Here is a 13,264-nt window from a genome sequence, read left to right on the forward strand (position 1 = left end):
GGGGCCCACCGCGCCGCGGCCCGGGCCCCGAATAGGTGAGGCGGGCCGTCACTCGACCACTGCGCCCCGCCCCCGCTCTCGGCGCCCCTACCCGCCCGCCGTCTCGCAGGGCCCCAGACCCAGGCGAGGGGGCGGGGCCCCACAGGCAGCTCTCGCCTCACGGTAGTTTGTTTGAAGCTGAGCTGCAAAGTGCGGTCTGCGCGCCGATTGGCGGAGGCCCGCCACGTGGTTGCCGGGTGAGCCCGCTCACCACCCTGCTGGATACCTGAGCGCCCGTCAGCTCCCGGAAAGCCCCAGGATAGGGTCTCTCCCCTCTAGGGTCAATTGGATCTCACAGACTGGGAAGGGAGAGACAACAGGTTCAAGTACGAACCAATTTCTCCCAACTCAGTCAGTGAGAAAGGCTATCTAATAGGTCTCCCGTCTTGCCTGCGGGAAATGGGTCCTAGTGCGCAGGAGCGGGAAGGGGGGCCGTGGGAAGGAAAGTCGGCGCGGGCACGCGCGGGTGTCCAGTGCGCAGGCGCGGGTCTTTGCGAAGGCCATGGAATTGCGGCCCGGCTACCATACAGGGTTGCTCGCGGTCCGGCCTTTCTGTAGCTTCTTTTAAGTCATCCGTCCTTTGGGGGGCCGGGGGTGCAGGCGGTTTGTCTCAGGAGCATAGTGGGCGTCTGAGTCCCGGCCCCCACCGGCCCTAGTATGCGGACCCACTCTCAGACCCCCTGGCCGGCTGATCTACTCCTGTGCAGAAGTGAAACAGGAAGCACGCCCATCCGGCTCCTGCCTGTTTTTTAACCACGTGGCTCACGTAAGCACCTTTCTGAGGTGGAAAGAGCTTCAGGCTGGGGGGTCTGAGCTGGGAACCCCGGAACCTGTGAGGTCACATGTTACCCAGTTTCTTCAATGAATAAGAAAATTATGTTTAGAAGGACTGATTCAGTTGGGTTAATGCAGAAAAAGGTTTTAATCGGAAAATTGTCAGCTGGAATTCATGGAGAAGAAGAAGAGAAAATTCATGGAGTACTTTGAGTCTGAAAATTTGGAAACAGACTAAATGTCCACCATTTGAAAGGCCCGGAGAAACTCTGACACCTTCACCTTCACGTAGTAGATTAATGAGCTACGTATTCTAGTCATTCGAAAAAGAATGAGGCCGCTCTTCACGGAAGAATTGAATTTTGAAAACCACTAGTCAGACTCTGACTCCTGATCAGTAACTCTAGTGCCTTCCCTTCTCATTCAAGAAATTATTGGACTTCCCTAGTGGTCCAGTGGTTAAGACTCTGCGCTTCCACTGCAGGGGTGGCGGGTTTCTGGTGGGGGGTCTACGATCCCGCATGCTGCGCTGCGCCGCCAAAAAAAAAAAAGAAAAGAAAATCTCAAGTCTTTAAAGTGACATATACTCCTCTGCCATCTGGCCCACTTCAAACGGTTTTCACCGCTGCTTCCCTCGGTTCACCTTCCCAGCCTCAAGTAGGCGGGGCAGTCCTGCTTCAGGACTTGTCGCCTGCTGCTCCCTCTGCCTGGAATGCTTCATGCACTGCGTCAGACCAGTGCTGCTCTATTCCTCATCCCCTTTGGATCTTTGCACAGATGTCACCATCTCATTGAGGCCTTTCTTGGCCTTTCAGTTTAGGATTGCAGCTCCCCATCTCCAGTTATCTGCACAGCATCTATGGAGACTAAATAGCTATATTGAAGTATAAAGTTATACGTTCATTGTATATTTCAGGCAAGGACGTGGTGCCAGTGGTTGCCTTTGGGAAGAACAATTGGGGGGAGTAGGGCAAGATGGAAATTTATCCTTTTCTCTCTCTCTCTTTTTTTTTTTTGCTGAGAACACTAAGTTTTTTCTTTTCTTCTTCTTGAGATCCGTTCTGGCAATCCTGTCCCTCTCTAATCTCCCCTTTTTCTGTTTCTTCCTTTCACATCACCTTGCATATTTCCTTTATGGCTCTGATCACATTCTGTAATTGCTTTATGTGCTTAGTTATTTGTTGCCTGTCTCCCTCACAGGAGTATGAGTTCCATGAGGGTAGGAGCCCTGTTAATCTTGACACCACTTCGTTCCCAGAAACTATTGCATGTTTGTTGAATTAGTAATTTTTTTAAATTGAAGTATAGTTGATTTACAGTGTTGTGTTAGTTTCAGGTGTACAGCACAGTGATTCATTTATACATATACATATATTCTTTTTCAGATGCTTTTCCCTTATAGGTTACTTTTCTTTATTTTTCCCCTCTCCTATTTGCATTAAAAAATGATAGCATCAGAGAGTCCAAGTTTGTGGCACAAACATGTAGTGAGCACCTTCCCTGTGCCAGTCATTGTGATAGGCCCTGGGGTAGAGAGACTGAAGGCAGGACACTGTTCCCAAGGACTTGGGGTGGTAGTTTAGTGGAGAGAATAAAGTACACAAATTGGCCTGGCCTACTAAGGGAAAGGGGAAGCCAGAGGAAGAGGGACAGCACATCTCAAGGCGTGCAGACTTAACAGAGCGTGACGGCCGTCCAGAGCCCTCAGAATGGCATGGATGGGCCCATCGATGGTGGAAAGTGAAGATTAAAGAAAAGAGGCAGAAAAAAGAAGGGCAGCCTGCAGAAAGCATTTGATGCCAGGCTAAGGGGTTTGGCCATTATCCAAGGAGTGGGAGACATTGCAAGGTTTGGGTCTTTTTGTTTTGTTTGTTTTGTTTTGTTTTCTGCTGTGCGGTTTGCGGGATCTTAGTTCCCTGACCAGGGACTGAACCCGGGCCCTCAGCAGTGAGAGTTCGGAGTCCTCACCGCTGGACCGCCAGGGAATCCCGTACGGTCTTAATCAAGAGATGATGTGCTGAGATCTCAACCTCATGAAGATCTTTCTCCCATGAGAACTGAAGATGCACTAGGCCAGAGGTGAGAGACTTGCAGCCTACAGATGTTTGCTTTGGTCGGGATTTTTTTAAAGTTGCCAAAACAAGCACGTGGAGCAACCGAGAACACAGTAGGGAAACTGTTAGTATCTTTTCAAAGCTAAACAGATACTCCATGACTCGGTAATGCCACTCCTAGAAACATACCCAACAAAAATGCTTAGGCCTGTTCACAAGAAGACATGAAATAGAATATTCATATCTGAGCTATTTTATAGGCCCAAACTGGCAGCAACTTGAATGCCCACCAACAGGAGAATGGATGAATAAATGGAAAAGTATGAACAGTAAGAAATAGCTGTCTGCAACTGCACACAAGAGGTGGATGAATCTCACAGGCACAATGTTGAGAGAGAGATGCCAGACCACAGTACTTGTGATCCTGTTCGTACACTGTACTAAGGCAGGCACAATGAATCTAGTCTGTCTGAAGTCAGGATCGTAGTGGGGGTAGGTGGGGGGGCAGTGACTGGAACAGAGCAGCGGAGGGCTTTAGGGAGCTGGCCATCTTCCATTTCTTTTTTTTTTTTTTTGCGGTACGCGGGCCTCTCCCGTTGCGGAGCACAGGCTCCGGACGCGCAGGCTCAGCGGCCATGGCTCACGGGCCCAGCCGCTCCGTGGCATGTGGGATCTTCCCGGACCAGGGCATGAACCTGTGTCCCCTGCATCAGCAGGCGGACTCTCAACCACTGCGCCACCAGGGAAGCCCCATCTTCCATTTCTTGATCTGGGTGTTACTTGTACTGCTGTGTTCGCCTTGTGAATATTCATCGAGCTGTGCACTTAATGTATACATTTCTGGCTAGATATCAGCAGTAAAGTTGTAAAGACTTTTTCGGCAACATGTCAAAATCAGATGATTTCACATACAAATTGAGCTCTTCAGCTTCTCCTGGCCTCCCTTGTGTGTGCGTTCCACAGGCTGCACTTGACCTTGTAACTTGCAAGGAGGCTTCCTTTCTCCAGAGTGCCAGGGCCCCAGTGCTGCTGATTTTTCTCACCTGTGTCTTCTGCCGAGCCTCCAAAGGCAGTTTGAGAGGCCTGTGTGTGAGCGTGCATAATTATAGATGCCACCTTTTATATTTCTGTTTATTTTTGGAAGAAATATTTATGTGGCTCAAAATTCCAAGTGCAAAATGATTGCTGAGGGCTTCCCTGGTGGCGCAGTGGTTGAGAGTCCGCCTGCCGATGCAGGGGACACGGGTTCGTGCCCTGGTCCGGAAAGATCCCACAATGCCGCGGAGTGGCTGGGCCCATGAGCCGGCGCTCCGCAATGAGAGGGGCCGCAGCAGTGAGAGGCCCGCGTACCAAAAAAAAAAAAAAAGCTTGCTGAGAAGTCTCCATTCCACTTCTGTCCCCCCAGATGTCTGGTTCTCTCAAGGAGGAGCCAATGTTGCTGCTTCTTGTGGATCCTTCCAGACGTATTTTACGCACATACAAGCAAATATGTGTGTATATATATTTTTTTTTCTTCCTTTTTCTCATTTTTCACACTGTTTGACAACTTGCACTTTTCACTTAATGGAGTTTGTTTCCTATGAGTACTTATAAGATTCCTCCTTTTTATTGCTGCATGTAGTCCACTGTATAGATGTGCCAAACATTTTAAAACCAATTCTCTATTGACTGGACTTTTCTAATTGTGCCCAGTCTTTCTTTCCCACAAAGGACGCTGCAGTGAATAACCACGTACGTACACATCACGTGGCACATTGTATAAAACAACAAAATGTTCTTACAAGTCCTGACTTAAATTATTTCTATTATAGAGCTCACTTAGGTCTTTGAAAACTTAAGATAAGGTTGGAATGTTTAATGGTTAGAGGTTTTAAACAACTATAAACCTAAAACTAACTTTTGAACCCCCAAATCTCTACAAAACCAATAAACTTTAAACCAACAGCATTAACATGAAGAATGAGTTTTGCTAAAAGCAAACTGCTGCACGCCTATGGTGTTTGTCCCATATGATCTCTGTGGTGTTTGTTCTGGCACCTTATGTGTACAATTGACAAGCGATCATTCATTCAGCCCTTTGTGGTGTGACTTAGGTTTCGTGTGATATAGATAACACCATTTATGAATTAAAATCATCTATAATTTTATAGATGCTTTTACAATTACCTGTAAAACTGTGGAAAGCTGGCCCCACTTGGGGCCAAACCAAAACACGCACCCAACACAGGCACAAAAATAGGCAAAGCTTGGTCAAAAGTAGCAGTCTATGCTGGGTGATCCTGGATGTCGATGATCACCTGAACACACAAAATTTTAAAAAAATCCCCAAGAGGGCTTCCCTGGTGGCGCAGTGGTTGAGAGTCCGCCTGCCGATGCAGGGGACACGGGTTTGTGCCCTGGTCCGGGAAGATCCCACATGCCACGGAGCGGCTGGGCCCGTGAGCCATGGCCGCTGAGCCTGCGCGTCCGGAGCCTGTGCTCCGCAACGGGAGAGGCCACAACAGTGAGAGGCCCACGTACCGCAAAAAAAAAAAAAAAGAAATCCCCAAGAACCTTCAGGACCTTTGTATACATTCACAGAAGTATGCTTACCACCACTCCACCCCGGGGTCCACGTGTCCTGCTTTGGAAAATCACGCGTTGATTCAGCCTGGTCGATGAGGAGGTGATTGCAGGGATTTTAGTTTATTTTATTCATTTATTTATTTTGGCTGCACCGTGCAGCATACAGGATCTTATTTCCTAACTAGGAATGAAGCTGTGCCCGCTGCAGTGGAAGCGTGGAGTCCTAACCACTGGACCACCAGGGAAGTCTCTCTTTTTTTTCCTAGGGATTTCAGAAAAAAGAATTACAAGCATAATGTAGGGCAGAATTGGTGGTGATAGACAAAGTTAAACAGTTTGCCTACCCCACACCAGGTGCTGTCCTAGACCTAGGGATATAGTGGTGAACACAAGAGTCAAGTTGCCTGTCCTCGTGGGGCTTCCATTCTAGTGGGAGTACAAATAAAAAAGGTAATGAGATTCCTTCACAGGGTGACAGTGCCTTGAAGGAAGAAAACTGTCACAATATAGAATGTGCTGGAGGCACGCTGAATGGGGCTAGTAGATGGGATAGTCAGGAGGGGTCTCTGGGGAGAGAAGTGAAGGGTAAGATGACCTGGCCTCTGGGGGATCTGAGGGAGAAGCCTCTGAACAGAGGAGACAGCTCCTACAAAGGTCCTGAGGTAGGATTGACCTTGGCGTGTTGGAAGGAGAGATTAATTAACTACGTGTTGTAGTTAGAGAAGAAAGCAGTGGCCAGGATGTGAGGGCAGTGGCGGAGCTATGAAGGGGACTTATGTCACTGATCTGGACTCCAAGTAGAGGTCAGGCTGAGAGGTTGGGATGTGAAGTCTTGTTGCTGGGAGGGGGCATGGGACAGCAGAGGAGACATTTGAATGTTGTCTAGGCAATGAGTGAATAGGATGTTGGCTGTGGGGATGGAGATCAGTGGAGGGAGGGATTTGGGATGTGTTTTGGTGGAGGTAACTGGCAGGATTCTTCAGTGGATTGGGTGGGAGGGAGAGGAGAGAGAGTTTTGGCTAGGAGTAATAGAAACCCAAATCAGCATAAACAGTAAGAAGGTGGATTATCTCCCATGACAGAGTGTTCCAGACTGGGGGATTCAGCGGCTTACTGTATTATCACAGTCTCAGGTTCTTTTCTGCCTTTTGCTGTGCTCCTGGCTGCTATAGACTCCTTCTTCTGAGTTGGCTTCATCCTCAGTCTGGAAGTGCAATTCCAGATGTCACATCCAGATTTATAGCATCCAGGCAAAGCATGTCTCTTTTCCCAGAAGCCCTCACTCGATTGCCTTTACTTACTGGTCAGAACTGGGTCACATGCAAGGGGGGATGGGATACTCTTAGAGCAAATCAAGTCCACCCCTCGAGTCGGGGGTAGGGCCAGGAGTAGAGGGCGTGGATGCCTGAACAAAATAAGGGCCCCGTGAGGAAGGACAAAGAAGGGAATGGGCTGATCATCATCTGTGTCCGGTAGGCTGTGTCGATGGGGAGCCACTCACCAGGTTGGGGACACAGGGGGCTTGAGGGGAAGCAGGTGGGTTTGGTGTTGACACATTGAGTTTGAGGTGCTTAGGGAACGTCCAGTGTTCAGCAGGCAGTTGGATCTATAGGTCTGGAGCTCTGGGGAAGGACACAGCTGAAAGAAGTGATGTGCTGTGAGGGCTGAGACCACAGGTATGTGGATAGTCAAATAGGGATTGGAAAGTGTCTACTACACTGACAACTAAGGATGTCACCCACTGTCCTGATGGAGTAGTTTCAGTGAGCGGTAGGGAGGGAACCAGACTTAAGTTAAAGAGAGTAGAAAGGGAGAAGTGGGAAGAGTTCCAGACCCTACTGCGCTGTGCTGAATTGTACTGTATCCCAAGAAGCCCAGTCTCTGGGCCAGTTTGTCCATGTGGTGAAGATGGAAGATAAACTAGGGCAGGTGTGAGCCTGTGAGTAAAAGGTGCGAAGGGAGATGATGGTCAGAGCACTTGAATGCCTATTGTTCACTACTCTGCTGGATATCCAAGTTGCTGCAGAAAGATGAGATGCAAAGGACGCAGATGAAAGCAAAGATACAGGCCCTGATACAGGAGCTCTCAAGGACCACTATGCTCAATGAGTTGGCCAGAAATGCCCCAACACAAACAAAGAGCCCAAAGATGACCAATAGACATAGAACTTACCATGCAGTATATATTTCTAGCCTGCTTGCAAACTTTATGGATACATGACTATATAAATACTTGTTATTAGATAAGATCATTGGAATTATTGTTACAAGCTTTCCCTTCCAGCAGTCCACAGTATCGATTGTTATTTTAGAAAGAACACTAAGAAAAAAATTGGAAACTGGAAAATTGTCACATTATTCTTTCCTGCTCCCTAGTTGAGTTTGGCTTTCCAAATATCAAAAGGAAATGTCTTAATCTGTTCGGGCTGGTATAACAGAAATGCCATAGACTGGATGGCTTATAAACAGTAGAAATATATTTCTCACCATTCTGGAGGCTAGAAAACTCAAGATCAAGGTGCTGGCAGATTCATTGTCTGGTGAGAACCCACTTCCTGGTTCATAGATGGCTGTCTTGAGCTGTGTCCTCAAGTGGCAGGAGGGGGAAAGCAGCTCTCTGGGGTCTCTTTTATAAGGGCACTAATCCTATTCATGAAGGCTCCACACCCATGACCTAATCACCCCAAAGTCCCCACCTCCTAACACCATCACATGAAGGATTATGTTTCAACTTTTGAATTTTGGAGGAACACAAATATTCCGTCTATAGCAGGAATACTCCCTGCATCTCTTCCAGATTGCTCAGCTTCTGTGGCTTCAAAAAAGAATCACCCCTTCAAATGGGCAGCCACTTTGTAATATTTGAGGCTTGAGCAGAAAGAGTCTACTCCATCATTAAGGGGCACTTGTTCTACCCAACTCTTGAAAGCACATGAAAGTGTTCAAGGTTTCCCTGGCTTGTATGAACTCTAAAAACAGAGGCAAAAAAAAAAAAATTAATTAAATAAATAAAATAAAAGCAGATGCAATGGTGTAGATGTGTTCAGCTTGACATGGTTTGAGGGTTGCCCCATTCGTAAACCTACAGGAGGAAGCTGTCTCAAATTTGGTGAGATGTTGCCCCACATCTGTGGTTTGGAGTGTTGGCTAGAATAACAATTAAAAGCAGAAAAAAAATGTTTTCTTAATTCTACTTTTACATTTTTCAGATAATAATAGAAAAGATTTCTTTCTGAATCCTTTCTTAGTTTGTAACTGACACATTGTAATTGATGAAGAACTCCCTTTGGTGTAATTTTCATTAAGGAAAAAATGGGAAGAAAGGGATCAGAATGTGACATTTCATTACAGTTAAATGATATAGAATGTGATTCCCATCTGAATGACCTCTCATTTTCCTTTCCATTCAGAGAATAATTAGCAAAAATAGATGAGTCTTAGATATCTTTTCCTGCTTTTTGAGCCCAAGTGTAATCCAGTTTAATTCTCTGACTTATGGTCTTTACTTCACATCATTTGGCATAATTTTCCTGTCGCTTGTATTGATCATATTTGCACGTCATACGATGCTCTTTGCTCCTTTCAGTGATACTAAGCTATGTGATCAGCTCAGCCTACCACGTTGTGTATGAAATACCATAAATTTAGGTTCGATCTGAAAAGAGCTTTCCTATTACCAAAAGTTACCTGTCCTGTTAGCTGGACCAGCAAAGTTATTCTTGCCATTAACAGCCCTAAGTGGGATGAGTGATCTCAGACTTGTAGATTCACTGAATCTACTGTGTGCTTGTCTTGTATACAAGACACGGTGAAACTTGATGTGGAACCTTCCACCACTCTCATCTCTGAGCCAACCTAAGGGAAAAGAGAATTGCCTCTTCCGGTGTAGTGCTAGTAAGTTCACGGTTGGTGGGAGGGCATCAGAAAGCTGTATTTTTCTCTTTTTCTTTTGGAAATTTCTAACAGAGACCCATTAATCAATCTAGTGTATTTTTCCAGGGGTGTGAGATGAAAAGAATGAAGTATATGAAGTCCTTCGTTAGTTCTTACATGCTCAGGCCACACACTAGATCAGGCCCCTTTGTATTTAATAGCATCCTGTACTGCATTTTTAAAGTTGAAGTATAGTTGATTTACAAGGTTCTGTTAGTTTCAGGTGTACAGCAAGGTGACTCAGTTATTGATATATATATATCTTCTTTTCTCTTATAGCTTGTTACAAAATATTACGTACGGTTCCCTGTGCTCTACAGTAGGTCCTGTTAGTTACCTATTTTATATATAGTAGTGTGTAAACATTAATCCCAAACTCCTAATTTATCCTTCCCTCCTCATACTACATAAAATATATATATATTTATTTATTTGGTTGCACAGGGTCTTAGTTGCGGCAGGCGGGCTCCTTAGCTGTGGCCGGTGGGCTCCTTAGTTGCAGCACGTGGGCTCCTTAGTTTGTGGCATGCGAACTCTTAGTTTCGGCATGTGTGTGGGATCTAGTTCCCTGACCAGGGATCGAACCAGGGACCCCTTCGTTGGGAGCACAGAGTCTTATCCACCGCGCCACTGGGGAATCCCCCTCCTCGTACACCATTTTTGAAAAAAAAATTTTAAATGGTGCACATAACATTATTATTTCATCCATAACCTTATTATATTTTATTTTATTTCTTTTAAAGGACCACTCTGACTGCTCTGGGTCTTAGAGGCTCAAGGGCAGAAGCAGGGAGACCCGTTTAGAGGTCTTTTATTTATTTATTTTTATTTTTAATTTTTTTGGCCGTGCCATGCGCAGCTTGGGGGATCCTATTTCCCCAGCCAGGGATCGAACCTGCGCCCTGGGCAGGGAAAGGACAGAGTCCTAACCACTGGACTGCCAGGGAATTCCCACCCTCTTTTATTTTATGTTATTTACTAACAATCTAATGAGCACCCATAAACCTGTCATCCAGCCTGGGAACTAGGAGAGCGGCAGTGGCTTAGATGAATCTGTGTGTACCTTCTAAAAACTTGTATGCTGCAATTATTTTATTTTATTTTTATTTTGCGGTACGTGGGCCTCTCACTGTTGCGGCCTCTCCCGTTGTGGAGCACAGGCTCCGGACGCTCAGGCTCAGCGGCCATGTCTCACGGGCCTAGCCGCTCCGCGGCCTGTGGGATCTTCCCGGACCGGGGCACGAACCCGCGTCCCCTGCATCGGCAGGCGGACTCTCAACCACTGCGCCACCAGGGAAGCCCTGCTGTCAATTATTGACAGTACTTACAGTTATTTGTTTAGTTAAGCCCCAGGAGAACAAGGACTGAGGACATTTGGTTCCTCAACATATTATACCCTGCAGAGCTTCCCTGGTGGCACAGTGGTTAAGAATCCGCCTGACAAGGCAGGGGACGCGGGTTCAAGCCCTGGTCTGCAAAGATCCCACATGCTGTGGAGCAACTAAGCCCGTGTGCTACAACTACTGAGCCCACGCGCCTAGAGCCCGTGCTCCACAACAAGAGAGGCCATCGCAATGAGAAGCCCCTGCACCGCAACAAAGGGTAGCCCCCGCCCACCACAACTAGAGAAAGCCTGCGTGCAGCAATGAAGACCCATCGCAGCCAAAAATTTATTAAAAATAAATCAATATTCTATTTAAAAATATTATATCCTGCAGTTAGTAAAGTGTCTGAGACACAGAAGCCTTTAATCCCTTTAAATTAAACATTTTTTTATCTTTAAAATTAAAAAAAATTTTAATTGTGGTAAAAACCCACTGCATAAAACTCACCTGCCTTAAGTGTAAAATTCAATGATTCTTAGTAAATCTACACAGTTGTGCAATCATCACCACTATCCAGTTTTAGAACATGCAAATCACCGGGAAAAAAATCCCTGCTGTCCTTTCTCAGCCAATCTTGATCACATCCTCAGCCCCAGGCAGATTAACTTTCTGTTACTATAGTTTAAAATCTACTCCTCAAAAGACACCTCTAAAAGAATGAAACGATAAACCACAGACTGAGAAAATATTTGTAAAGGATATACCAAAGAGAGGACTTGTGTTCAGAATGAACTCAAAGCTCTATACTAAGAAAATAAACAACTCAGTAAAAAAGGGGGCAAAAGATTTGAACAGATACTTTATCAAGGAAGATATAAGAATGACAAATAGGCATGTAAAAACCTGATCAATATTAGTAGTCACTAGGGAAATGCAAATATAGCAAAAAACTATAGTGAGATGCAACTACACACCTATTAGAATGACTAAGATTTAAAAGACTGACCATGCGAGTATTGGTGAGAATGTAGAGGAACTGGACTCGAATTCTTCCAAAATGTTAATGTAATAAAAGACAAAGCAAGGCTATGGAAATGGTCCAGATTAAAGGAGGCCAAAGAGACATGTTAATTAAATGCAATGCCTGACCCTGCGCTAGATCTTGTAATGGAGGGAAAATGTTACACAGGACATTATTCAGTCAACTGACAAAACTGGAACGAACACAAATGGCAGATTAAAGTATTGTATCAATGTCAACTTCACTGAAGTTGATGAATGTACTGTGATTATATAAGGGAATATTCTTAGTGATATTTTGAAAGAGATAAAGCAAATGGGCTAAAATGTTAATGTTAAAGTAGGTGAATATAAAAAAAGGGTACTGGGTGTTCTTGATACCATTTATATTTTTTGTAATTTTCCTCAGTTTGAAATTATTTTAGAATAATTTTTTAAAAAGAAAAAGCTAATGACAGTTTTATTTAGGGATAAATTTCTGGACATAGTAAAAGCCTGTGAGAATTTGAGGTCTAAATGAAATTTATTGCACTAATAACAATAAGAAGATTAACTTTTAACCTGTTGAATTTTGCATATTCAGAAGGGCTTAGCATAACAAAGAGACAAAAATAAAAACATTTTAAAGGTTATTTGGCTGTAGCAATATTTTTCTTAAATTGAGGTGAAATCCACATGACATGAATTAACCATTTTAAAGCATACAGTCCAGTGGCATTTAGTACATTCACAATGTTGTTTGACCACCATCAGGCAATAACCTCGCTGCTTTTAAAGATATTTAATATTTGCATTTAAAAATTTTGCAGAAATGCTTTATAAAAACTAGTTCAACAAGTTTAACAAGTTTAAAAAACAACAAAATAGCTTGAATTACAATCTATGATATTTTCCTCTCTGATTACTTCCTCACACACATACACACCACACACACACACACACACACACACACACAAGAAGTTTTGAATACTCAACTACGTTAAAATGCAGTTTTCCGAGAGATCCTAATACTTCATTCATCGTTAGCTATCTTGGACCTAAAGCTGGCTGCCAACATATAGACATGTCCAGTCCTCTGATAGCTACTGAGCAATATGCTGGCTATAAAATTTGTGCAAGTGAGGTATCTGCCTGCGCTTAGTTTTGTGACAGCCAGTTACTGAAATAAACACCGCAGATTTTACCTAAGTTACTCTGAATATTGAGGTACCCCTAGTTCCCGGTGGAAAGATTGTCAGTCTGTTCTTTGATTCAACCTGGTGTGTGATCATCATCATCGTCATTTTCATTTAGTAAAACCAAGCCGGCAAAGCTAAGAAGAGGTAAATTCAGGTCCTGCTAAATTGTTTCTTCTCTTTGTCCCCTCTGTTTTCCCTGTTTTGGGAATAGTTGAGGCAATCTCATTTTCACTTTGCATTTCAGTGTTGCCTTCTGGGTGTGCCTGTCTTGAGAAGACTCTGCCTCAGGTGGGCCACCCTCAGTCACTGGCCCTAAATCGCTCAGTTCTGGGCACGTCTCTGGTCCCTGCTGACACTCCTCTGAGTCTCTGACGGA

The 13,264-nt window shown here is 44.8% G+C and overlaps 1 protein-coding gene across 1 annotated transcript in view; it reads right to left on the reverse strand.

The window, feature by feature from the left end:
• The window catches only part of HMGN1 (high mobility group nucleosome binding domain 1), a 7,714-nt gene extending 6,180 nt beyond the window's left edge, over nt 1-1,534 (reverse strand). The window contains exon 1 of the mRNA XM_024758429.1: nt 1,437-1,534. Coding sequence (XP_024614197.1) covers nt 1,437-1,534 — 98 coding nt within the window. The remainder of the gene's footprint in view (nt 1-1,436) is intronic.
• Between the last annotated feature and the right edge of the window lie 11,730 nt (nt 1,535-13,264).

The sequence above is a fragment of the Neophocaena asiaeorientalis genome, unplaced genomic scaffold (assembly GCF_003031525.2).
Source record: "Neophocaena asiaeorientalis asiaeorientalis breed wild unplaced genomic scaffold, Neophocaena_asiaeorientalis_V1.1 scaffold45, whole genome shotgun sequence".
Taxonomy (NCBI): domain Eukaryota; kingdom Metazoa; phylum Chordata; class Mammalia; order Artiodactyla; family Phocoenidae; genus Neophocaena; species Neophocaena asiaeorientalis.